At 42.1% G+C, this 27564-nt stretch overlaps 1 protein-coding gene across 6 annotated transcripts in view; it reads left to right on the plus strand.

Moving 5' to 3' along the window:
* The window catches only part of NOS1 (nitric oxide synthase 1), a 445094-nt gene that overhangs the window by 314028 nt on the left and 103502 nt on the right, over positions 1-27564 (plus strand). For all 6 annotated transcript variants that reach the window (XM_073625687.1, XM_073625734.1, XM_073625724.1 and 3 more), the window contains one exon: positions 6867-7987. In XM_073625687.1, coding sequence (XP_073481788.1) covers positions 7293-7987 — 695 coding nt within the window. In that variant the 5' untranslated portion in view covers positions 6867-7292. The remainder of the gene's footprint in view (positions 1-6866; positions 7988-27564) is intronic.

The raw sequence follows: 27564 nt of genomic DNA on the forward strand, positions 1-27564 counted from the left end.
CGTTCTAAACGCGGTGACGTAAAACACGTACGTTGGGACTATAAACGGGGCAGTAGCCAATAGCTTTCATCTCTTTATTTATTCTGAGCATGCGTGGCACTTTGTCCGTCGGATTTGTGTACACACGATCGGAATTTCCGACAACGGATTTTGTTGTCGGAAAATTTTATATCCTGCTCTCAAACTTTGTGTGTCGGAAAATCCGATGGAAAATGTGTGATGGAGCCTACACACGGTCAGAATTTCCGACAACAAGGTCCTATCACACATTTTCCTTCGGAAAATCCGACCGTGTGTACAGGGCATTAGTGTTGATTAGGTCATTCCTAAATGCACAAGGGGATCAGAAAGGAATTATTTAACTATTAAAGAACATTGCATGATGCATTTATGGACTTTTATTGTCTTCCCCTGGATTAATTGCAGGTTTGGGGATCTGAGGATGCAGGTTTTTAATATTATCTTTTAGGTGAGCTCTGTGAATATGTGTCTTTTTGCAACCTACGTATATGAAACTGTTAACGTCTGCCTAAAAAAGGTCCCAAAGCAGCAATTACTCTCTCTACACTCCAGTGAGGTACCTCTTATCCTCCTCTAGAACCAGTTACTTCTCCTCTTCTGTGTTAAGTGATGTACAGCGTCATTCAACCCACTACCTTTTTACACCCCCTGAGCAGGGGATATATGAAGAGAACAACACCCCTGTCATGTGACACTATTCTCTGCATCATAGAGGACCATTGCTGCAGGAAAAAGAGAACACAGGGATGTCACACGAATGTACCAGAAAAAACTATGAGTTTTTTTCTTGGGGGGGGGGGGGGGGTCAGCTTTTAGATAACAAGGGATGCTTCAGGGTATGGAGGGAGGAGAGTTTGTCCATTCTGAAGTTTGACTTTAAGGCCTCAGTCCCAACCACTCCCTCACTCCATATCTCGCTTCAGTCTTTATGTACTTTTTTTTCTCCTTTTTAAAGCTGAGTTCCACGCGTCTTTTTCTTTAATAAAAGTCAGCAGCTACAAAAAGTGTAGCTGCTGACTTTTAATAAACAGACACTCACCTGTGCTCCAGCGATGCAGCCACCCGGAGCCTCGCTCCTCTCCCCCTCCTCTCCACCGGCGCTGTCATAGCCACTGTGGGCATCCGGCCGTGACAGCTTTTGGCTTCACAGCCGGCGTGCACTGCGCATGCGCGAGTCGCACTGCGCTCTGCTAGTGGCCAGGCAATCTTCTGGGACCTGTCATGTGTCCCAGAAGATTGCAGAGAGGGAGGGGCAGCCTAGGGGGAAAGGAGGAGTTGCCTAGGCGGCCAAGAACAGGAAAGAGGAAGTGGGACAGGAAGTCCCACTCTAAACTAAGTACCCACCCCCCCCAAAAAAAAATGACATACCAGATGTGGCATGTCAGAAGGCGAGGAGTGCTTAAAGCGGAAGTTCCACTTTTGGGTGTCTTTTTACCATGCTGCTATATCTGTTTCCTCCTATCTCTACATTTTAATCACTTTTTTTGTATTTTCTGCCCTTCATTTTGTCTAGCCATCTGTTCCTTTCTTGTCCCCTTAATGCAGTGCAATGACCACAATCCATCGGGGTTTATATTGCCCATTTCAAACAATTAATGTCTTAATTAATGTATTAATATATTAATGTATATGTTGATCTAAGCACTAAAATCTCATATAAGTGTTAACATGTTAGAGTCATTTTCAATGTTCCTAACGCTGCAGCCTTCATTAAACTAATACCTGGTGATCCTGTCTAAGATCTATATGGAATACATTCTGTTAAAGGGTGACAATACTTACTCTGGCTCCCAATTGTGATCCTACATCATCACCAAGTCAAACAGACTTTTCATGGAGGTTACAAGAGCTTGTTTTCCTACACATTGCGCATCTATACAGGCTCTATTATTTCATATACACAAGTGTATATGATAGGAAGGAGCCACAGAGCTCCTAATAGCTGGAGTTTTGGCAGTTGGTGCATAAGCCATCATTATGGCCCAGAAAGGCAGATCAGGCCAACATTCTCATTTCTATTATATTTAAATAAATACATAAAATCTGACTTTTGTTAAAGTGTAACAAAAGCCAAAACCTTTCTTTTGGTTTTGGATAGAGTAGGGAAGAGTTGTCAACAGAGCAAATCGGATTTCTCTTTTGAGAGAATACACCGCACTTCCTGTTGTATGTAGAAGTGAAGTGATATTTTTTCAATGGGACACAGATGGCAAAAAAAAAAAAAAAGAATGACGTTATAAAACCATTCCATATGCTAACCAAAATAAAAAAAAATGTTTGGCTTTACATAAACTTAGACAGGCAGTAATTAAAGCAGTAGCTGCTACTGACACTTCCTGACACCAGTTTTCCTTTTCCTTTTTTTTTTTTAATGTGGAAGTGCAATTAATTTTACATTGTGGGACCGCACTGCAACTGAGAGCCAAAAGTTCAGCTCGCAATTGCATTGTAGCCCTACTGATCTCAATGGGTGAATTTGACAAGAGTGTCGTCTGACAAACTTTGCAGCCCAAATTAAATTTGCTATGTGTACAGCCCAAGTTGAAATTCAAAGTGTACGGTCCTGTTAGGCTGTAATGTTAGATTCTGGTGGGCAGCCGGGGGGGGGGGGGAGGAGGGAGATAAAACTACAGTTCAGCCTCCTGGCTGCAAAAACATCATTGACTTAATATGGCCACATGTTTTATATTTTACTATACAGTTTATCTGACTGTTTTTGCAAGCAGCTTTCTTCACTATTTTAGTTTTTTTCATTTCAGCGCGTTTTCTCCTTATTTGTAATATGGCCACATGGCCGTGACATCATTGACTTAATAAGGCCACATGGCCACATTAAGCCATGAAATACAACAATATATTAATCCTTTTTGTTGCATCATCAAGTTGTTTTGTTATGAAGCACAGAAAAGTTAGCAACAATGCTTTTTTAATGCTTTTTTAAATTCAGGCATCTTGGCATGCATTGTTTCTCCAGTTAGATGCCCTTATAATTGAGATGTTATCTATAGCTATTGATTCAATCTGCTATTTATATTCATTCTGTTATCTCTTACTGAGTTTTAATTCTCTGCATGTCCCCATCAGAATGAAGTCCTCAGCAGGTCATTCAAAAGTTATATTTGTACTTTCAACCAATGAAATGGATTTGCCATTACTACAATAAAAAAAAAATTGCACTGATAGTGAATAGGAGCAACATAACATATTGGTTAAATTGGTTCTAAAGCCTAACCATTTTCTACCTTAATGCATCCCCTCCATTAAGGTAAAAAAATGTTCCAGTACTTGCATCGCCTCCTCACCTCTCCTTATACTTACCTCCTCACGCAATCCAATGCTGTGCTCATCTGTAGCGGCTCTCCCCACTTTCACATGCTTTACTGAGGCAGTGGGAGCCATTGGCTCCTGCTGCTGTTAGTCAAATTCTGTAAAAAGATAGCAGGGGGTGGGGCCAGGCCATGCTGTACTGTATGTGTCTATGGATGCAGGCAGCATGGCATTGGATTGAGCCTGCATGTGTGCCACCAGCGACTTCCTATGGTGGCACACTGAGAAGAGGAGCCAGGAGAGCCGGCAGGTGACCCCAGAAGAAGAGGATTGGGGCAGCTCTGTTCAATTCTATTGCACAGAGCAGGTAAGTATAACATGTTTGTTATTTTAAATAAAAATTACTTTACAATCATTTTACAGTCTTTACAGTTACAATGTAACCAGGCAGAAACAATCAGAGAATTGGACCCCGAGTCTTTCCTCATTGTTCAGTTTCCCTAATATGGAGAGCTTTATAGTTACAGATGAGTCTTGTTTCCCCAAAAGGACCCTTTTCATTTTTTTTTGTAAAGTGGGCAACCCTATAAGAATCATTCAACTCCTTCTGTAATTATTTAGTGAATCAGAGAGGTTTCTTCGTTTGAGATAATTCAACCCTCTATTTGTACTGCCATTTGTCACTGATAAAGAAATTCAGAGGAAATCCAAAATGTTAGAGTTGTCCCCAAAACGGGATAAGGAGACATTTTACTAGGACAGCTGTCTAAAAGGTAAATCTTCCTCATTTTGGGACAGTTCCTTTAACTTCCTGTTGGCTCTCTGGAACAGGAAGTATAGGGGGAATTTCCCGTGTTACACAAGCAGCAAAAAATAACATGGCAGTCGTTTTAACTCTTCTCTATTTCATTCAAAGTTAAAAAATGAGTTTTTACACAATCGCCATCTTCATCCTCCATTCTTGCATCCTGTAAACTTCTGTGAGAGAAAACCAGGAACTATGTTATAATAAAAATTAGGTCTGTGCTACACTATTTGTGCACTGTGAGCTGACATCAGAAATATTCTTTAGTGTTGGAGACAAAACTCCCTCACATGATAGAATTCTGTGATGCTAAAATTGTCAGCAGGATCCACTTGTATATTATCTACGCAAATGCTTCTCTGCAAGATTCTCGGTGTGAGAGAGATGGGGAGGAAAGCAAAAGCCTATTATTATGGAAAACTATCTCTGAAGTGTTCTGTCGTGGTCTTAACGCACATGTGTGCATTTCAAGGTAGAAAAAATATATATATTTATACACAAATTTACAGCACTCCTAAAAATATAGTTGTCTGTCTATGGGAAACTATCGGACACTGCTGGAACCTGGAAGGTAAATATTAGTTAAATTTTATTAACAAACTAATTTTGTGCAAGGTGTCAGAGTTTATTTGCATCTGCCTTTCATAGCTCATTAATGTGAACTGGTTAGGGGTCCAAAGGAAACCAAACAACCAGTTCACCAAGGAGGGAGGTAGTGCCACTTGCTTCCTCCATGGGGTGCTAGCTTCCCCTACTGGGCTCCAGGTTCCAATGCTTTGGGAGAAGAACCTCCCTACTCTCAAAGTACCTCGCCAATATTGAAAGGCATTGGGTTGGTACCAACATAGCAGAGGGGCTGCATGCTTCCTGGCTGATTCATATGGGGATACCAGCCTAACATGCCTGATGTGCTGGGCTGCTAGTTAGCTCTGGGAGGACGGGCACATTGTTTTTTCGTTTTTTTTGTTGTTTGCATTTTACTTTAAAACCTTAAAGTGGCTGTAAAACCCTGCCATAGACATAGCATATCCTTCTATAGTGTTTACCTGCCTCAATGTATAACATTGAGTGTGATTTCTGTCTACAGTCTGGTTCCTATGCTATCTGCATGAGTCATTTTTGACAGGCTGTGCCGACTCCAAAGGAGTCGGGCTAGGTAAGCTCCAGTACACAGCTTGTGAATTACAGCCTTAGTTGTGCATGTTTCCCTATGAGCTTGTGTAGAGGGGGTGTGTCCATTACCTCTGCTCTGTGTAAATTCTGGACCTCTTAAATAAATATAGAAAATTAAGGGCTGCAGATAAACAGGTAAAACATAGGCAAGAGGATTTGTTTAATTTATGTGTATCACCTGAGCTTAGTCACTTTACTGGTTATATGTAAGGCAGGGGTGTCAATCTCAATTTCATCATGGGAAACATCAGCATCATGTTTTCCTTAAAAGGACCGTTGTATCGGTAAGGCTATATAACTGTATCTACACTTTATCATTTTAAATCATTGCCTCTGCATTCGATTCAGCTGCCAGGGTCTGCTGAATTCTGAGACCGGTGGAGGCGGAGACAAGGGGTTGCTGAGTTCTGTCCTCCTCTAGGCTGCCGACTGCTGATATGATATGGGGGCAGAGACGAGCCTCTCAGCAGATGCACAGAGAAGTGCAGGGTTCCTAATGCTACCTTTTATTCTATACCCAATCCATAATGCAGTTATGTAAAGATACTGCCCTTTTTAATTTAAAAATTCAAAATAAGTGCAGTGCTAAATATACAGATATCCCTTAAGGGATATATAGTGCAAACAGTAAACAATATATAAATACACATTGTGAAAATTTGCATATTGCATTTTGTGTTCTTATATAAATCAAATAATTTGACAAATATTAAAGTTATTATTGTCCAAAAATTATTGTCCATAGGTGTCCTTATATGAACCAAACAATGGTGAAAATATTGTGCCAGTCCATTATATGCATAATAAGTAAATTGCTCTCTCCACAATTATCCACCAGTATATGTGTTTCTCCTAGTGATCCCTCCACCTGGTATGCCCTCACCTTATAGGCTTATTAAATGTGCCTTTGGAAATGATTGTTCCTTTGAAATGCTCCTCATGATATTCCTTCTCCTTATAAGCTGCCCGTAAACTCCAGTCCCATCAATTTAAGAGTTAAGCCTCCTTCCTGCTGATCGTGAACTCCATCGACCACATGCAAAGCAATCAGATCTGGCAATAGTGCTTTATCGTTTTTTTTTTTAAATGTATTATATTCAAAAGGGTCATAACAAATGTGCACTCACATTTCGAAACTTAAAAACAAGCCTGTGTGTATTATACTTGCACCAGCAGTGCTAAAACAGATATGTCACCTCTCAACCGGCTCTGCAGCCCCGGACATTAGTGTTCCTTCTGTCTGTTACACTCAGAACGATGCTTCCTGGTTCTACATTCGTCAGCTTCTTATATCCCTCCAACTAGTTTTGTCACTCCTCGTGACTTCCTTGGGGAGATGTGATTGGCTGACAAATTTCCTAGTGTTTATATAGTGGTTTACCGTCACCATTTTCTTGTAGCCCCTTTTTAAGCTAGTTCTTAGTATTTATTTTATATTCTGCAAGATTTCTTATTTGTATATTTTGTGTTTTTACATATTATATGAGATGTCAATTCAGCATTGCCATTTCAATCTTTAAAGCCATGTGATTCAGAAGTGATATTATACAGTGCATTTTGGTATCAGATTCTAATAAATAAATTATTTGTATTTCTGCAGCTACCAAAAATCCAGATGGAGCCTGGACATGCCACTTCAGAGATGCCTGAGAATTAGGATACTAGCTGTCTATAAATGAACTGTTATTAGGAGCCTGCCTGACATATCAACAGACTTGAAGTTTGTTTGGATTTACTGTTACCTGGGAAACCTCAGAATTATAGGCTGCTTGCACAGTGAGAGTCCTGAAAATAGGACCAAAGCATGAAATAGGTGAAGTCAAGCTAAGTTTATCTAAGAAACATTGCAAGTTATCCAAATCTGAAACATTTGTAGCAGGGCTCCTAAAACATCCAAGGAATCTGCTTGTTTTGCAAACTCTGTTTCAGAAATATTCAGATTATCCCTGTTATATTTAGCCAAGGAAACTGTCAAAACCGTCATAACAAATTCAATAGTTCCCCTCAGACTGTGAAGAGCATTGTCATGGAGGAATATGAATTCAGTGTTAAACAGCTGCAACCGAATGTTATCTCGGTACGCCTCTACAAGCGAAAAGTTGGTGGCCTCGGGTTCCTCGTCAAACAAAGACGGAACAAGCCCCCTGTGATCATTTCTGATTTAATTCGAGGTGGGGCAGCAGAGCAAAGTGGGCTGGTGCAGGTAGGTGACATATTATTAGCAGTGAATGACAGGCCACTTGTAGATGCCAGCTATGAATCTGCCCTGGAAATTTTGCGCAGTATCCCCTCAGAGACATTTGTCATACTCATTCTCAGAGGTCCCGAGGGCTTCACAACCCACCTGGAAACCACGTTTACTGGAGAAGGAACAACTAAGACCATTAGAGTCACTAGACCTTTGTGCCCCAAGTCCAAGTCAAGTGATCTGTCCAGTCAGAGCCTGTGTAGCAAAGAACAGCAAAGCATGGTGGACAGTGCCACAAGCTCAGCAGGCTCTTCTTGGCAGGAAGTCCACCATCTTCTTCACTTAAATGGGCTTGATGAAGTCAAAGGAGATGACATCAGCATAAGTCCTTGCCTTAATGGGGGTGCAGAAAGCAATGACATCCTGAAAGAGATTGAGCCTGTAGTGAATATGTTACAGAAGGCACGGAAAGACTTAAATGGAGATGGACATTGCCAAGCGGAAAAGAGGGACGCAGAAGTTCAAGTAGACAGGTAAGACAGCTTTTGCATTAAAGAAATGTAATATGACCAGTCTATTATCCATTTATGACATGTCAAACAAAATAACTACAGTTTAATATAGTTCCAAAGACCATGATTATTTGTATTCAATACAAGGAATTGTACTTTAGGCTATAAAACCTGTGAAAAGTAATCAGTTTTTAACTTGACAGCATTTCCTCAAGAGCTTGATAAAAGTCAGCAAGGATTCAGGTTATTATTGTATCGTTCTGACTGGAATTCCTTATCCCCTTCAGCATGCTCTCTCCTCATCCATTGTGAGATATAAAAAGGAAATGTCAGCTCTAGTTAGGATATGTTGTTAGTCTTTTTAAGGATGGAGATGTAATCTCCTGGTTCACACTTTAAAGATGAGGATGCTTATTTGTTACTTTTTAATTAAATGTGACTACTGTATCCTCAGCTGAGAATTTCCATATTATGACTATTTAACTCATTTTATTCCCAAGAAAACAGGTCTAGAAAAACTCTAGCATAATCAATGTGTTTTTTTAGTACAGCACATTTTTATAGAAAATAATGGGGTTTTTTTGTGCCCTTGCAGAGACAAGTTCAGAAAAACCCATGTCTCTGCACATGGTGTAAACACGGAACATAGAAAACAATTGTTTTCTGTGGGTCTTGCAGAGACCTACATAATAGGTATGCACATCTCTGCACATGGTATGAACAAGCCTATGCAAGTCAGATTTGTGCATTTTTTCTATCAGGCTTTATGCACATATCGTGTGAACGAGGTCTCAAAGTAATCATGTTACAAATCTGGCCAGTCCAAATGGAGCATACGACGAAAAAAAACATAGGAGAGGTTAATTTCACTGAAAACCACATGTCGTTCAATGCCAGGAGATCCAGAAAATAAACCAGGGATGCCATCTGGGTTCACCAGGGGTGTCAGGGATCATGGGTACCCCCACAAATTATCTGTGATACATTGTCATTAGAATGCAAATAACCACACCCACAATAACCACACCCACAGGTACCCACACGCACACACAATGCCTGTCTTTAGTTGTCATTAGACAGTGAAACACATGCACCGGCACACAATAACTGTGAATTAGATGTGTAATTAGACAGCAGATCAAAGGCAAAAGGCACAGAGCCAGTCTGAGTGGTTCTGAGTTTTGTTATCATTGTGATGACCAATCATAGTGATCACAAATGTAAACACAGCATTGTTTACATTTGACAGCTCTCCCCCTCCTCCCTTGCCAGTGCCAGTGCCAGTGCCTCAAAAATCAGGTGTTCGCCTGTTCATTGAATTTAGAACATTATGGGGCATTCGTGGCATATTTGAGCGCCCACGGAATGCCCCATAATGCACTGCAAGATCGTCAATGCACTGCAAGATCGCAGTGCATTGACAGCTGCTGATTGGCCAAAGCATGCACCTGACCTGCATGCTTTGGCCAATCACAGCGCGCTCTGCTGTGGGAGCCATGATCAAAAAAAGAAAGTGTCCTGCGATGTCCATCCACCTTTATCATAGCGCCGACGGTCCAGAGAAAAAAAAAAAACGGAAAAACTTCACCTCAATGGGAGGCGTCCCGCTGACTGCAGCCTTTTCGGGCGACACCTCCCATTGAGGTGGAGTTTTTCCGTTTTTTTTTTCTCTGGACCATTGGTGCTGTGATTGAAGATGGATGGACATGGCGGGACACTTTTTTTTTTAAATAAAGGAATTGTCCAAAAACTGTCTCCTGTCATTTTTGCTTTTTTTGACACTTTTTTTGGTGAATGGAGATCTATATAACAGCTGTCATTGTGAAAAGGCTGCAGTCGTGGGGACGCCTCCCATCGAGGCAGAGTTTTTCCATTTTTTTTTTTCGGTCATCGCGCTGTGATTGAAGATGGATGGACATCGCGGGAGACTTTTTTTTAAATTATTTTTTAATAAAGGAAAAACTGTCTCCTGTCATTTTTACTTTTTTGACACTTTTTTTGGTGAATGAGTAGGGGTACAATGTACCCGATACCCATCCACATGGGGGTCTGGGGGCCCCTTTGATAAAGGGGGCTTCCAGATTCCGATAAGCCCCACGCCCACAGACCCCCACAACCACTGGGCAAGGGTTGTGGGGAAAAGGCCCTTGTCCCCATCAACATGGGGACAAGGTGTTTTGGAGAGAACCCCAAAGCAACCTTCCCATGTTGAGGGCATGTGGCCTGGTACGGTTTGAGGGGGGCGCTTTCTCATCCCCCCCTTTTCCTGCGGCCTGCCAGGTTGGATCCTGCTCAGATAAGGGTCTGGTTGGATTTTGGGGGGACACCCACGCCATTTTTTATTTTGGCGTGGAGTTCCCCTTAAAATCCATACCAGACCTGAAGTGCCTGGTATGGATTTTGGGGGGACCCCCATGCTATTGTTTTTTAGGCCCAAAGGGCCTAGTAATGGACTGGGAGGGAACCCACGCTGTTTTTTTCAATTATTGTTCTCTATATTGCCGGGATCCGACAATACATTACAGCCATGAGCAGTTTTAAATTACATTTTCTTCCTTTAGAAATGTCATTTTGCTGTGGTACTGTTATGAACATGGTAAAAATGCACTATTTTACAGGCTACTACGGAGACCCCCCAGGCATGATATTTAAAGGAATATTTTTTTTTTATTGTTTAACTTTAAGCATTATTAAAATCACTGCTCCTGAAAAAACGGCCATTTTTAAAACTTATTTTGCATTGATACATGTCCCCTGGGGCAGTACCCAGGTCCCAATACACTTTTTATGGCAATAACTTGCATATAAGCCTTTAAAATGAGCACCTTAGATTTTTCACGTTCGTGTCTCATAGACTTTAACGGTGCTTGTGTGTTTGCACAAATTTTTTGCATGTTCGCATGTTCTGCTCCATGTTCTGCTGCAAACCAAACCGGGGGGGGGGGGGGGGGTATTCGGCTCATCCCAAGTAAAGAGGAACAGACATTGACCACCAATGTGAGGGGGCACAGACACTCACCACCAATGTAAGGGGGCACAGACACTGACCAAGCACATAAGCAGTAATGGACTATGTGCTGCTGCCTATCATGTTCCAACATTTTTGTGCATCAGCCCAGGCTCAGGTTTTCCATTGATGACAAGTAACATTTATGTTTTTTACATTTTATACTGGGGTGCCTTAATATTTTTCACACTTTTAAAGGGTGTTGTGACTGGAAAAACTGTTGATAAGCACTTATTTAAACTGTTGAAGTAACATGCAAATCTTGCCATTTCCTGTAAAGACAAGCTCTGTCTCACCCTTTCTCAACTTCACAGTCTTTCTGCTAGCCTGTAGGATCACCCATCACATTAAAAGCCCAAAAGAAAGAAAAGGGTGTTTCAATGGGCAGAGCTAAACTTTCTCACTGGTGTGCGTGGCGATATGTATAGGGCAATCGACCTTCTCATGCATAGGAGCCGCTGATGCATTTATTTACTTTTGTGCATGCGTGTCTGTGGGGGTGGGAGGCCTCAAAATTTTGGGGGGAGATTTTAAGTATTTGGGGGTAACTTTAACCACTTTTTTTATTTATTTATTTTTTATCCTACACTATTTTTTATTACATGATGACAAAAAGTCCCCTATGTGATGCATTTTTGGTCACAGCTTCTGTTTATTGAGATGGCAAGGTTCTAAAAGACCCCTAATGTCTCATCTGTCCTCCAATTAAGCTGATGAAATGTAGATTGTGTTCCATCAGCTTCCTAGCTTGGGAAAGAGATAAGGGGACCCGGAAGTGACATATTAAGGTGCTTCCAGGTCAGAAAAATGTAGGGTAAGCTGTGCTGCCCATCCTTCCCTCTACCCGGTGGCACCCGCCATGCTCGTCCCAGGTCCACCAATGGACGAGTTGAGACCAGGAAGCATGGTGCGTGGTGCAAAGGCCATTACTGGGGTGTGTAGAAGCAATCTGGTGGCTGCACATGTGCCGGATCACTTCCATCTGTCAGCTGACAGCCAGCTTGTCAGATATACACACACTCCTGGCGGCTACAGCCACAGGGAGTATGTGTCAAACCCTCGGCTGCAAAAGGGTGAAGTGATTGCTGAGTCTATCTACCTGGGCTCAGGCAGAAGAATTGTAGAGAACAGGAATTTGCTAGGTGAAATGAGGAGAACTTAGAAGTATTGTTTCTGTTTGGAACTACCTGTCCCATCTCACACCATTAGCTCAACAGGTAGAGAGGAATGTGAATGGCCTCAGCTTTGACCTTCTGCTAGAGGGGTGCGGCTTAGGAGGAGTTCAAGTTTGAGGCCAATCACATTCATTTCCACCTGTTGAGAGAGCGGTGTGTGGTGTCTCTCATCCCCTTATGCTTTCTGTATCAAGCATAAGACAGCCTGCACACTTGCATTGCTGTGAAACTTTTTTTTTACCAGCAGAACACCTTGAACGGCACTATAATGCCGCGTACACACGGTCGGACTTTTCGTCTACAAAAGTCCAACGGACGCCGACGGACTAAAGCTGGCTGGTAATCCGATCGTGTGTGGGCTTCTCCGGACTTTCAGCAGACTTTTTCAGCCTCAAATCCGACGGACTTTAGATTTGAAACATGCTTCAAATCTTTACGTCGTAACTACGACGGACCCCGAAATCCGCTCGTCTGTGTGCTAGTCCGACGGACAAAAACCCATGCTAGGGCAGCTATTGGCTACTGGCTATGAACTTCCTTATTTTAGTCCGGTGTACGTCATCACGTACGAATCCGTCGGACTTTTGTGTGGTCGTGTGTAGGCAAGTCCGTTCGTTAGAAAGTCTGCTGCAAGTCCGCCGAAAGTCCGCCGGAAGTCTGTCGGACAGGCTGTCGGACTTTTGTAGACGAAAAGTCCGACCGTGTGTACGCGGCATAAGTGGTTACTTGTCCCATCCGACAGCCTTTAACTCTAAAAATAGCAGGGTACTTGGATGTTAAACACAAAGACAAAAATATATTATATAATAAATATATTGCAGCTTGTGAATTTTTACATGGGGGTGGCTGCATTTGTTTTCATTTGTTAGGCTTTTTTTCTTTTGTTTTCGCCTTGTGATCTGGCCAGGAGGTCTGTTATTTTTTTCAACTTTCATTATCAGACCAAGCTAAGCAAACATTAGAGGGTTGAGACAAACCATTTAACACTGACAGGGATGCTTACACTGGTTTTATTTTATTCATTTATTTAAACCATTTATCCTAAAAGAAAAAACAAAAATAGTGCTGTAACTGATTAACCACTTGCCGACTGTATACCTTATATATACTGTGGCAAGGTGGCACTGCTGCACTGGATCTCAGAAAGAAGGGATTTCACTGTTATTGAGAACCACAATCAGGTGACAGTTTGTGGAATTACTTTTGAGCTTCTGGGAACTTTGTTGAAATTTTTCCTGAACCTTTAAGTCAGTTACTACTGAACCCCTCTGCACTTTGTGTCCGTTTAAGCCACAGCCAGTATTCAGCGCAATGAAAATCACACCCAACTTTTGCTGCCGCACTCAGCTGCGGGGGCCCAATTTATAATCCTGCACACAGGCCCACTGCTTTCAGAAAAAGCCCCTGACCTGAGCACATTATTGTGCATCCATTCCAGATGCTTCTATTTGACATCACATACATCACATAAAAGCATGTGGGCTGGATGCGAGAGTTGGATAAACATGATGAGTGTGCCAAGACAGGTAGATGTGTCTCATCTCTGCTTCCTTTCACCACTCTGCATATCACATACATCATAGATGAAAAGAGGGTACAGCAGTGGAGCAGATGAGCAGGCTGGGGTAAAGCAGTGGGGAAAATGAGCAGGAGGGGTTCAGAGGTGGGACAGAAGAGCAGGAGAGTACAGCAGTGGGGCAGATGCCATTAAAGTTCATGGGCGTGTATAGGCAGATCTCCCAATACTTTTGGCAATATAGTGTATTAACCACTTAAGGACCGGAAAGATTTACCCCCTTAGTGACCAGGCCATTTTTTGCAATATGGCACTGCGTCATTTTAACTGACAATTGCTCGGTCATACAACGTTGTACAGAAACAAAATTTCTGTCCTTTTTTTCCCACAAATAGAGATTTTTTTTGGTGGTATTTGATCACCTCTGTGGTTTTTATTTTTTGTGCTATAAACAAAAAAAGACTGACAATTTTGAAAAAAAAACAATATTTTTCACTTTTTGCTATAATAAATATCCCCCGAAAAAAACAAATTTCTTGATCAGTTTAGGCCAATATTTATTCTTTTACATATTTTTGGTAAAATCGCAATAAGCATATATTGATTGGTTTGCGCAAAATTTATAACGTCTACAAAATAGGGGATATATTTATGGCATTTTTATTTTTTTTTTTTACTAGCAATGGCGGTAATTTTTATCAGGACTGCGACATTGCGGTGGACAGATCAGACACTTTTGAAACTTTTTTGGGACCAGTGACATTTATACAGCGATCAGAGCTAAAAATAGCCACTGATTACTGTATAAATGTCACTGGCAGGGTACAGCAGTGGGGAAAATGAGCAGGAGGGGTTCAGAGGTGGGACAGAAGAGCAGGAGAGTACAGCAGTGGGGCAGATATGCAGGGTGGTACAGTGGTGGAAGAGATGAGAAGGGGCCTCAACAGTGTGACAGAAGAGCAGGGGGGTACAGTGATGGGGCGGAAGAAGCAAGGGGGTTCAGTGCTGGGCCAGATGAGAAGGGGGTTCAGTGTTGTGCGAGATGAGAAGGGGGTTCAGTGGTGGAACAATTATGCAGGAAGTACATTGGTGGGGCAGATGAGAAAGTGGGTTACAGTAGTGGGGCAGATGAGCAGATGGGTTCAGTGTTAGGACGGATGAGAAGGTGATTCAGTAGTGAGACAGAAGAGCATGGAGATATGATGGTGGAGCAGATGTGCAGGGAGGTACAGTGGTGGGGCAGATGAGAAAAGGGGTACATTGATGGGGCAGATGAGCAGCAGGGTTACAATGGTGGGACAGAAGAGGAAGGGGGTACAGTGGTGGGACAAATGTACAAGGGGGTACATTGGCGGGGCAGAGGCGAAAGGAGGTACATTGGTGGGACAGATGAGCAGGGGGTTACAGCAATGGGGCAGAAGAGCAGGGGGGTACAGAGGTGGAGCAGATGTGCAGAGGGGTGCACAGGAGAAAGAAGTTACATTGGTGGGACAGATGAGCAGGGGGTTACAGCGGTGGGCTAGAGGAGCAGGGGGGTACAGAGATGGGACAAATGTTCAGAGGGGTGCAGAGGAGAAAGGAGGTACATAGGTGGAACACATGAGCAGGGGGTTACAGTGGTGGGGCAGAAGAACAGGTGGAACAGAGGTGGGACAGATGTGCAGGAGGTACAGTGGTGGGGCAGATGAGAAAGAGGGTTACAGCGGTGGAGCAGATGAGCAGATAAGTTCAGTGTTAGGACAGATGAGAACATGTTTCAGTGGTAAGACAGACGAGCATGGGGGTATGGTGGTGGCACAGATGTGCAGGGAGGTACAGTGGTCGGACAGATGAGAAGGGGGAACATTGGTGGGGCAGATGAGCAGGGGGTTACAGTGGTTTAACAGAAGAGCAGGGTGGTACAGTGGTGGGGCAGATGTACAGGGGGTTACAGTGATGGGGCAGATGTGCAGGGCAGTACAGTGGTGGGCAAGATGTGCAGGGGGTTACAGTGGTGGGGCAGATGCGCAGGGCAGTACAGTGGTGGGGAAGATGTGCAGGGGGTTACAGTGGTGGGGCAGATGACAAAGGGGGTACATTGGTGGGGCAGATGAGAAAGGGGGTTACAGTAGTGGGACAGATGTGCAGGGTAGTACAGTGGTGGAGCAGATGTGCAGGGGGATACAGTAGTGAAACAGATTTACAGGGGGGACGGTGATCTGAGGTGTGAAGGTGCATCAATTGGGGCTGATCCGAGGTGTGAAGTTGCCGGAATTGGGGCTGATCTGAGGTGTGCAGGATGTTAATTTCTCACTACTCAAGTAGTTTACAGCATTTACTTTGTAAAAAATCCTTTTTGTGATTGAGAGTGGGAAGTTGACATTTTTTTGTTACAAAATCAGCACGCTCAATTTCTTTGAAAACATTTTTCAGCACATTATGCTCAAAAGGTTGCCTACCCCTGCTCTAATTCCTTTTTCACCATGAAGAAAGCAGCGATTCTTTTACTGTTTGTGCTAAATTGTATCTAAATTCAAGAATACAGTTGTAATATATTGCAGCTTACCTGTCCTTAGATGGGCTGGCTCCTTTCTCGCTTTATTTTCACCTAATGATCCTACAGGTAAAAGTTCAGAGAGTTCAGGAAGTTGTCAGCTCACAAGATTTTTGGAAGGATCAATAGGTTTTTGTTTGCACGTATGAAACAGATTGTGGATTTAACAAGGGATCAAATAGAAGAATTTCATAGTTAAGGTTTACATACATTTTAAAAGCAAGATAATGGTTGAATCAAGAGAAAAATCTGCAGTGTGTTCAAGCAATCAGGTGATAAAGAAGCTACCATTTAGACAGCCATATCCTATTAATGTTTCTGACAAATAGCACAAACTGCAATATTCGGTACAGAAAAGGGCAAAAAATCTTATTATTATCGAGATCGTCGGTGCGAATCTTGTGCGCAATGGTGAAAGTCACTTCCAAGTACTTTGTAACAATGATGTGCGAATTCCCCTCTGTTAAGTATTAGTTCCAATCAAGTAAGTTTTCATCCCCTGAAGGCGACACTGTGATGTCTCGCAGTATGTTACCAAAAAAGAAAAAAAAACAGGATATCACGGATCAGAGTTAAACCACACAACAGAATGACACTTAATGCAGCCAGATAAGTGCTAATATAGATATTCAGCCTGTGGTGATGGCTGGGTTAATTGTTTAACATGTCCCCAAACCGCGCATCATGACAGCAGTTCCTAAATATTTAATTGCTTGCTGTATTGTATCAAGTGAGCTTGAGGAAAGATTTGAAGCAAGAATAAAGACACAGAGCTCATTGCTATTATATATTACTGTAAGAACACATACAAATGTATTTTCAGAGGAGTCAAGGAGTTTATCCAATATCTGGTACAGCCTATAACTATCCTATGAAAATGAATGGAGCACATATCAGATATGACAGAAAATTAGAAGTGGTGAAAACACATTATGCCATCACAAAGGCCTGTCAAATTGACCACATCCAGTTAAATAAATTCACTTCATTGAAAATCCTAAAGTGGTTCTAAAGCCATTGGATAATTCAAAGCAAATCTATAATTAATTATTTACAAAAATGTGCCCAACCCCACGTACACTATATTACCAAAAGTATTGGGACACCTGCTTTTACACACACATGAACTTTAATGACATCCCAGTCTTCGTCTGTAGAGTTCAATATTGCATTGGCCCACCCTTTGCAGCTATAACAGCTTCAACTCTTCTGGGAAGGCTGTCCACAAGTTTTAGGAGTGTGTCTATGGGGATGTTTGACCATTCTTCCAGAAGCGCATTTGTGAGGTCAGGTACTGATGTTGGACGAGAAGGCTTGACTTGCAGTCTCTGCTCTAATTCATCCCAAAGGTGTTCTGTTGGGTTGAGGTCAGGACTATGTGCAGACAAGTCAAGTCCCTCCACCCCAAACTTGCTCATTCGTGTCTTTATGGACCTTGCTTTGTGCACTGGTCCAAATCATTTGGTGGAGGGGGGATTATGGTGTGGGATTGTTTTTCAGAGGTTGGGCTTGGCCCCTTAGTTCCAGGGAAGGAAACTCTTAAGGCGTTAGCATACCAAGACATTTTGCACAATTTCATGCTTCCAACTTTGTGGGAACAGTTTGGGGAAAGCCCCTTCCTGTTCCAACATGACTGCACACCAGTGCTCAAACAAAGTCCATAAAGACATGGATGAGCGAGTTTGGGATGGAGAAACTCAACTGGCCTGCACAGAGTCCTGATTTCAACTTGATAGAATAAGAGTGGAGACTGCGAGCCAGGCCTTCTCATCCACATCAGTGCCTGACCTCAAAAATGCGCTTCTGGAAGAATGGTCAAACATTCCCATAGACACACTCCTAAACCTTGTGGACAGCCTTCTCAGAAAAGTAGAAAGTGTTATAGCTGCAAAGGGTGGGCCAACTCAATATTGAGATGCCATTAAAGTTCATGGGCATGTATAGGCAGATGTCCCAATACTTTTGGCAATATAGTGTATTAACCACTTAAGGACCGGAAAGATTTACCCCCTTTTTTGCAATATGGCACTGCGTCATTTTAACTGACAATTGCGTGGTCATACGACGTTGTACACAAACAAAATTTCTGTTCTTTTTTACCCACAAATAGAGAATTTCTTTTGGTGGTATTTGATCACCTCTGCGGTTTTTATTTTTTGCGCTATAAACAAAAAAAGACTGACAATTTTGAAAAAAAAAAAACAATATTTTTCACTTTTTGCTATAATAAATATCCACCCCAAAAAACTAATTTCTTGATCAGTTTAGGCCAATATTTATTCTTCTAAATATTTTTGGTAAAAAAAATCGCAATAAGCATATATTGATTGGTTACAAAATAGGGGATATATTTATGGCATTTTTATTTATTTATTTATTTATTTTACTAGCAATGACGGTAATATTTATCAGGACTGTGACATTGCAATGGACAGATCAGACACTTTGGGACCAGTGACATTTATACAGCGGTCAGAGCTAAAAATAGCCACTGATTACTGTATAAATGTCACTGGCAGGGAAGGGGTTAACACTAGGGGGAGATAAAAGGGGTTAAGTGTTCCTTAGGGAGGTGTTGTGGGGGCAGTATACTGACAGGTAGTAGAGAGAGATCGCTGTTCGTGATCACTAGGAACAGCAGATCTCTTTACTTCCCTGACAGAAGGGGTATCTGTCTGTTTACATTGACAGATCCCCATTCTGGCTCTCTGAGGAGTGATTGCGGGTCACCGGCGGACATCATGGTTGCCGGCCACGTGCATGGGCTTCGCCGTTGCGCTGTGGGCGCATGCCTCCGGCAGCGTGCGCATGCCCCCTAGAGCTCTTAAAGCGGCTGGCGTACACCTATGGCGATTTGCCAACCTGCCGCAGTATAATGAGGGCGACTGGTCGGCAAGTGGTTAATACCTCTTCTCAACCGCACCCTCCATCCTACTAATACCTGATTGTAAAAACTTTCAGCTGGGGAATGTGCTCTTGAGCATCACATGATCATAAGTTTCGGGGGTACATATTCCATTAGCCTTTGTGTTCCCCTTCACTATTACAAATGACATATGAGGATGATCACATGCCTGGTCAGTTAAAGAAGACACATTTGTGCTCTGCCTTCTAGAAACATCGCAGACATGCCTGTGCTTTGCCTTCCATAGAAGGGATTGACTGCAGCTACAGGCTGCATGCAGGCGCAAGCAGCATTTGAAGGTTAGAATTTAGTAATAAATAGGGATGGGCGAACGTTTCGGCACCGAGCATAAGTTCAGGTCGAACTTTCGTTGTTTGGACGTTCGCCCCCCCGCCCCGAACCGACCACAATGCATTGCGGCACTGAACAGTGCATTGCAATCCCTGATTGGCTGACGCAGTGAAAGCTTCAGCCAATCAGGGCACAGAGCACTGTCAGAGTCATGATTGAACAGTCATTGTGACTTTATCCAATCATGGCTCATTCCCGCCCCACAGTATAAAAGTATTCTTTCAATGGCAGCCATTTTCAGTGTGATTTTGGCATGGAGAGAGATAGAACAGGGCTCTGTTCAGTGCTATCAGTTAGTTAGTGTGCTATGAAAAAAAAAAAAGAGGAAAGAAATAAAACTAGGCTCACTTATCTCCTTCCAACCCAGCGCAATGAGTTTCCAAACAGATTAACACATGCTGGCACTGTGATTAATCACAATAAGAGAGAAATATAAAATCTGGCTGCCACTTAAACTAAAAAATAAATGAATGAATATGAGATACAACAGTCTGTCATATTAAACAAACAAATGGGAAAAGACACATAATATCAAAGCGGCGCTCCTGTCAAATTGCTGAGAATTGACACAATTGCATATAGGGTAAATGCACATAAAGTCGCTAAACATTAAATAGCAGATCTGACAAGTGCTGAGAATTGACACAATTACATATAGGTTAAATGCACATAAAGTCGCTAAACATTAAATCGCAGATCTGACAAGTGGATAAAAGTGAAGGTAAAGTTCGTGGCAAGTGAATAAAGAAGTGGAGATGGTCGGATAGTGCACCAATCACCGTATTCAAACCCGTGCTCCACACGCCCCTCTGGGGTTCAAACTCACCACAAAGTTGCAGATAATAAGCATTCACGATCTCCCACTGAGATCCAAGCCGGCCCAGCAGTAAATCAGTGGGAGATCGTGAATGCTTATTATCTGCAACTTTGTGGTGAGTTTGAACCCCAGAGGGGCTTGTGGAGCACGGGTTTGAATACGGTGATTGGTGCACTATCCAACCATCTCCACTTCTTCATTCACTTATGAAGCTAGCCACAAACTTTACCTTCATGTTTATCCACTTGTCAGATCTGCGATTTAATGTTTAGCGACTTTATGTGCATTTATCCTATATGTAATTGTGTCAATTCTCAGCACTTGTCAGATCTGCGATTTAATGTTTAGCGACTTTATGTGCATTTACCCTATATGCAATTGTGTCAATTTTCAGCACTTGTCAGATCCGCGATTCAATGTTTAGCAACTTTATGTGCATTTACCCTATATGCAATTGTGTCAATTCTCAGCAATTTGACAGGAGCGCCGCTTTGATATTATGTGTCTTTTCACATTTGTTTGTTTAATGTGACAGACTGTTGTATCTCATATTCATTCAGTTAGTGTGCTATACTGTGCTATTTTGCTTCAATTGTCAGTGTAGAATATTAGTTTAGTGTCTAGGGATAGTGTGAGTGTAGTGAGGAGGACTATCATTCAGCTTTGCATAGTGTGCAGTAGGGACAGCTCAGATAGTTTCACTATAGTGTAGTGAGACTGTGTCATTCATACATACATTAGTGTGGAGTAGGGACAGCTCAAATAGTTCCAGTGTAATGTAGTGAGACCGTGTCAGTAATCTTGACATTATTGTATAGCTAGAGTAGGGACAGTACAGATAGTGTCAGTGTAGTGACGGTTGAACATTGTCTATTTGATTGCGTTACTGCCAGTTTACCGCCATTTACTTTTGTGTACGCTAGTGCCAGTTTAACGCCATTTACTTCTGTGTGCATTACTGCCAGTTTAACGCCATATAGTTTTTTGTACGTTACTGCCAGTTTAACGCCATATAGTTCTGTGTGCATTACTGCCAGTTAAACGCCATATAGTTTTGTGCGTTACTTCCAGTTTAACGCCATATAGTTTTGTGCGTTACTGCAAGTTTAACACCATTTACTTCTGTGTGCATTACTGCCAGTTTAACGGCATTTACTTCTGTGTGCGTTACTGCCAGTTTAACGCCATATCGTTTTGTGTGCATTACTGCCAGTTAAACGCCATATAGTTTTGTGCATTACTGCCAGTTTAACGCCATATAGTTTTTTGTACGTTACTGCCAGTTTAACGCCATATAATTCTGTGTGCATTACTGCCAGTTAAACGCCATATAGTTTTGTGCGTTACTGCCAGTTTAACGCCATATAGTTTTGTGCATTACTGCAAGTTTAACGCCATTTACTTCTGTGTGCATTACTGCCAGTTTAACGGCATTTACTTCTGTGTGCGTTACTGCCAGTTTAACGCCATATCGTTTTGTGCATTACTGTACATTTGGCGCGTTATATTGTAGTAAATTAAAGTGTATCTGTGGAGTGTGTCTGTGTAGTGTGAGTACTCAAATTAAAGTGCACCAAACACCATTTTACATTGATTAAAGTGCATCTACATACAGATTTCCACTTCTTCTTTACATTTGCTTTTAAGCACCGCCCCCTCCCTCCCAATAATGTCTGGGAGGACAACAAGGAGAGGCAGACATTCCCTTGGCACTGTAAGGGGGCAGAAACAAATGTTTCCACAAGCAAAGGTAGACGTGGTGGTCAGTCCTCAGGCAGGGCATCATTTTCTCTGTTTAGTGAGTTTGCCCATGCTATCCAGCCACAGCATGGAGAGGAGGTGGTGGACTGGCCTAGTAAACCTTCCTCATCCTCCTCATCCTCTGTCACGCAGGCAGAGACAAGTGTTCAGTCCCCTGCAGTTGCCAGAGTAGATAAACCTGCCTCCTTGTCCACATCTATTCATGCCATAGCCCCAACATCAGCCATGGAGGAGTCAGGAGTTATTTGACCACAGCGTCAAATTATAATTGCAAATAAATAATGTGTTTAAATAATTAAATGTGCCTGTAGTCCTTCATGGAAGTGTGGTAAGCATGTACTGTAATGCAGTAATGCAGTCATCAGGTATGAGTGTTCATGAGTTGGAAACACAGAAATTCACAGGAAGACCTCTATAGTTGCCATATATATGTTAGTGTCATTATTTGGTTTTTAGCAACAGAATGCACAAAAATGAAGCAAAGATCATGCTGCTATACTGTGGCAAAGCAACACTCTGGTGGGGACTGGAATGTGTACGATTATCTTTATAGGCTAATAGAAAGAACACATTGAAAAAAAATATGTTTGCTCTTTGTAAAATGCAAGTGGGACCTAGTCCATTGGGTGAAAAGGCAAGAAAGATGTTTATTGCAATACCCACTCTCATGCTGTTTGACTTTGTTAGGTAAGTTAAAAAAGAAACATTGGCAAATATCCATTATATTTAGGAGATATCTGCCTGTCTATAGCCTACATTAATGGCGCCAAATAATCAGCAGTGGATGCCTTAAAGGAATTATTTCTCTGACATCTTTGTAGAAAGCTCCATAAAACTAGGGGTTGATTTATTAAAGGCAAAGTGTTCACTTTGCCCTGAATTTTAGAAAATTAGGTGAAGCTCTGCTAACTTCCATCATACAATCATATGTGAAATAAATCTGCTTTTTTTATTCTCCTTGCATGTGATTGGGTATTCTTTGTAAGCTCTAAGCTCTAGAGAAAATTCTGTTACAAAGTGCAACTTCCCATTCAAAGTGAACAGTCTCATAGCCTTTAATAAATCAACTCCCTTGACCGTATGTCTAATTGTGTCAGGATATTTCAGATTAATATTCAACATGCCCACATCCAGGCAGGTCTTATTTACAGTATGTATTTATGCACATGTGTTGTCCACTACTGTATAGTATGGTCTTAATTGATGGGCTTCAATGGACAAATTAAGGGCCAAGCCGCAATGTGTGTGTCTATGAACTCACAGAGCCAGCTCAGGAGCAAGCCTGTATTTCTACTGTAGTATTGTCGGCGAATGTTAGTGTGGGAGATTATGAGAAAACTGAGGAATATTAACTACCCTGACAGCTGTGAGAACCTTCGTTTTTCCTGAAAAAATTCAGTATGATTAGTTGTCTATTTAAAAAAGTATGAAAAATATCTGATATTTAGTCAAGGCCGAGTTACAACCCTGGAGCCTGCAAATCTTGACAGCAAAAACAAGAGTCTCCTCTTTTATACATAATTCATCCATGTTTTAGTGATCATAATCTAAATTAGAATATTGTGGCAATATGAAAATATGTTTATATGTTTATTAATCTTGCATATAATAAAAAACACAAAAGCACAAAAAGAGAGTAGACAAAACCACGCCACGCAGGGCGGGAGTAATAGGAAAGACATATTAAACTAGAGAAATATCCAGAGAAAACCCCCCCCCCAATCCAGGTGCATCATCCTGTGGACAAATCCATCATCCCGGATGCAGCATAAAACCAATGGGGCAAGGATACCAACATCACATTCTCAGCATTACTAAAATAACTTGATAAAATAACTGTATTTCTGATGATGGAAAAACGTTTTTCCCCTAGTTAAGCAGTCAAACATGGCCTTACTCTGATTAGCGGATGTGGAGAGGAGGGAAGATTATGTCATGATCTTCACCTCAGCCAATCATAGGAAGGCTAGGAAGCCTTGTATTCATTGATAATACAAGGCTTCTCCTGATTAGCGGAGCAGCACTAAAGCAGGCCATACATGGTCGAATTTCGAACGAATTTTCTTTTCAAAATCAGAAAGTTCGTTTCTTTTGTGATCTGATGATGCCACCATTGATTTTCGAAAGCCTTCAATTTCACCTCATGTTGCTACAGAAAAGAATTTTCGTGGGTGGGAATCTTCTTTTCTCTCCATGAATTTTCTTTTCTTATCACATTTCTCGCACGATTCTCCCATCATTTTTCAAAAAATTTCCAACATGTCCGATTCCTCAAATTTGATTGCCGCACGAAGATCGGCCGTTGTTGCAGCCCACTAATGGTGTGAAATTCGTACAAAAATTCTTTCATACGATTTTCGAAGGAAAATTCTTTCGAAATTCGAACCGTGTATGGCCGGCATAGGCCCAACTTTCTTTATATCTGGCAGCATATAGGAAGTTGGCCATACTGCCGCTAGAACACAGTGAGGTTGATTTACTAAATCTTGAGAGTGCAAAATCTGGTGAAGCTGTACCTTGTAGTCAATCAGCTTCAAACATCATCTTGTTCAATTAAGCTTTGACAATAAAACCTGGTTTCTGTGCAGAGCTGCATCAGATTTTGCACTCTCCAGTTTTAGTAAATCAACCCCAGTGCCCCTTACTATATTCCAGTGGTGGCTGGTACTCCAATGGTTGGGGGGGGGGGGGCAGCAGACAGACCTGACCGCAGACCTGCCGTCACTCCAGCCCACCTCCCCACATTACTCCCCCCCCCCACCCTGTTGCTCGAGCCCACCACCACACACCATTAACAACAACGCCCACCCCCCCCAGTCACCCACTCGCCCTCTCATCCGCTAGGCCCCCTTCAGCCCTGCACTTTCCCCCGTGCAGGTCACAGCTGCGGTAGTGTATGCCCCCCTCCGTCTCCTCTGTGTCCCGCCGGCTGTCGCTTCTCCTCCCAGCCGAACGGGTCTCAGGCCCCGCTTCCTGATTGTCTGGGAGGAGAAGCAGGAAGACATTAGCAAATATTAATTTGCTAATGTCACACAACAGGGTGGGCTCAGGGCGCAGTGCTCTGTGCACCCAGCCCACCCTTTTTTGAAGACAATTAGAGCCTCAGGCACTAATCTTGTGCTTCTAAAAAAAAAACAAAAAAAAACAAATCCATAGAAATCCATGCATCCGGCGCCCTGCATGTAGATTAGGGGGCCAGGCGCATGGTTCGGGGGTGGAACCCAAGCGCCCCTAATGAGCGGCCGCCACTGCTACAGTCCATTACAACATACTGAGAGGCCACATTGTTCTGTAATAGAAATAATTCATCTGGGCCAGCTTGGACCTAAATATTTAAAGTGACATTAAACATAAATTCCACTTTAAGTCTTTACATATTTGGTATATATTTATTTGAGTCAGTCTCATCTTTTATATTTTACAGAAAAATTTGAGATTTTATTGTGTTTGTGTACACTAAAATCATTTAAATGTATTTTTGCTGAAAATATAGATTTAATAAACAATTTCCCTTACATCATGTGGAATAAAACAATGCACCTACAATCATTTTATTCTATATGTTCTCTACTTTCAGAGGGTTTTAAGTGTATATTCAGGTAAAAATGCACCTTTTAGCATGTTGGATTTTTTTTTCCAGTACTGAATAAGTTAAATCATTGAGCTCATCCATAGAGGAAGGGACTTTCTTTTATAGCAAAGGATTTATCTGAATGGTTCTATATGCTCAGTGAAGGATTGCATATTGATGCTATATAAATCTAAATGATTAGTAACTACACACGATTTTTAAAGTGGATTCAGGACTTGTTTGTTAGCAAGTCACTGGAGCACAAAGAACATCGCAGCCTGTTCCTGCAGAAATAAGGTTTTTTTTTCTATCACACGTATTGGTTCGGGCAATTGCTGTAGGAGTCATATCTCACCTCTAGTGTATTTTCGCCTGAGGGAAGCATCAGAGATCTCCTATCGCTGATCGTTTTTACTAACAAGCATCATTTATCCAATAAAGGTATAATTTATGCTCTGATTACTCCCTGAACATTAATCTGCCTTGATGAAACTACTGCTTAGTTTGCTAAGTCTCCATAATTACGTATGATAAGCTGCCAGAGCAAGTTTTCATTACAGCATTTAAACAGAGTCATAATCACTGATGGATATTGTTTTGAAGCTTGTGTTTTGTTTTTCACCCTGTTAATATATTTAATAAATGTTAATATATAACTGTAGCCAGGTGCTGGGCTACACCAATATGGAGAAGAAGACACTGCCTTTTAGTCTTCTCTCCCTCTACTGAGATACTGATGTTATGCTGCACCATTCTCCTCTGGCCAGCTAGGGGAGTGCGAAAGCCAAGTAAGCCTATAGACTCAGGCCTGAGAGTCCTGGGAGTTGTAGTTTCAAACAGCAGATATACAGTATCTCACAAAAGTTAGTACACCCCTCACGTTTTTGTAAATATTTTATTATATCTTTTTATGCGACAACACTGAAGAAATTACACTTTGCTACAATTTAAAGTAGTGAGTGTACAGCTTGTATAACAGTGTAAATTTGCTGTCACATCAAAATAACTCAACACACAGCCATTAATGTCTAAACTCCTGGCAACAAATGTGAGTACACCCCTAAGTGAAAATGTCCAAATTGGGCCCAATTGGCCATATTCCCTCCTCGGTGTCATGTGACTCGTTAGTGTTACAAGGTCTCAGGTGTGAATGGGGAGCAGGTGTGTTAAATTTGGTGTTATCGCTCTCACTCTCTCATACTGGTCACTGGAAGTTCAACATGGCACCTCATGGCAAAGAACTCTCTGAGGATCTGAAAAAAAGAATTGTTGCTCTACATAAAGATGGCCTAGGCTATAATAAGATTGCCAAGACACTAATACTGAGCTGCAGCACGGTGGCCAAGACCATACAGCGGTTTAACAGGACAGGTTCCACTCAGAACAGACCTCGCCATGGTTGACCAAAGAAGTTGAGTGCACGTGCTCAGCTTCTTATCCAGAGCATTGCTGCAGAGGTTGAAGGGGAGGGGGGTCAGCCTGTCAGTGCTCAGACCATACGCCGCTCACTGCATCAAATTGGTCTGCATGGCTGTCGTCCCAGAAGGAAACCTCTTCTAAAGATGATGCACAAGAAAGCACGCAAACAGTTTGCTGAAGACAAGCAAATCAAGGACATGGTTTACTGAAACCATGTCCTGTGGTCTGATGAGACCAAGATAAACTTATTTGGTTCAGATGGTGTCTAGCGTGTGTGGTGGCAACCAGGTGAGGAGTACAAAGACAAGTGTGTCTTGCCTACAGTCAAGCATGGTGGTGGGAGTGTCATGGTCTGGGGCTGCATTAATGCTGCTGGCACTGGGGGGCTACAGTTCATTAAGGGGACCATGAATGCCAATATGTACTGTGATATACTGAAGCAGGGCATGATCCCCCCCTTTGGAGACTGGGCCGCAGGGCAGTATTCCAACATGATAACGACCCCAAACACACATCCAAGACAACTAATAGCCTTGCTAAAGA

Source organism: Aquarana catesbeiana, linkage group LG01 (genome assembly GCF_042186555.1).
Source record: "Aquarana catesbeiana isolate 2022-GZ linkage group LG01, ASM4218655v1, whole genome shotgun sequence".
NCBI lineage: Eukaryota > Metazoa > Chordata > Amphibia > Anura > Ranidae > Aquarana > Aquarana catesbeiana.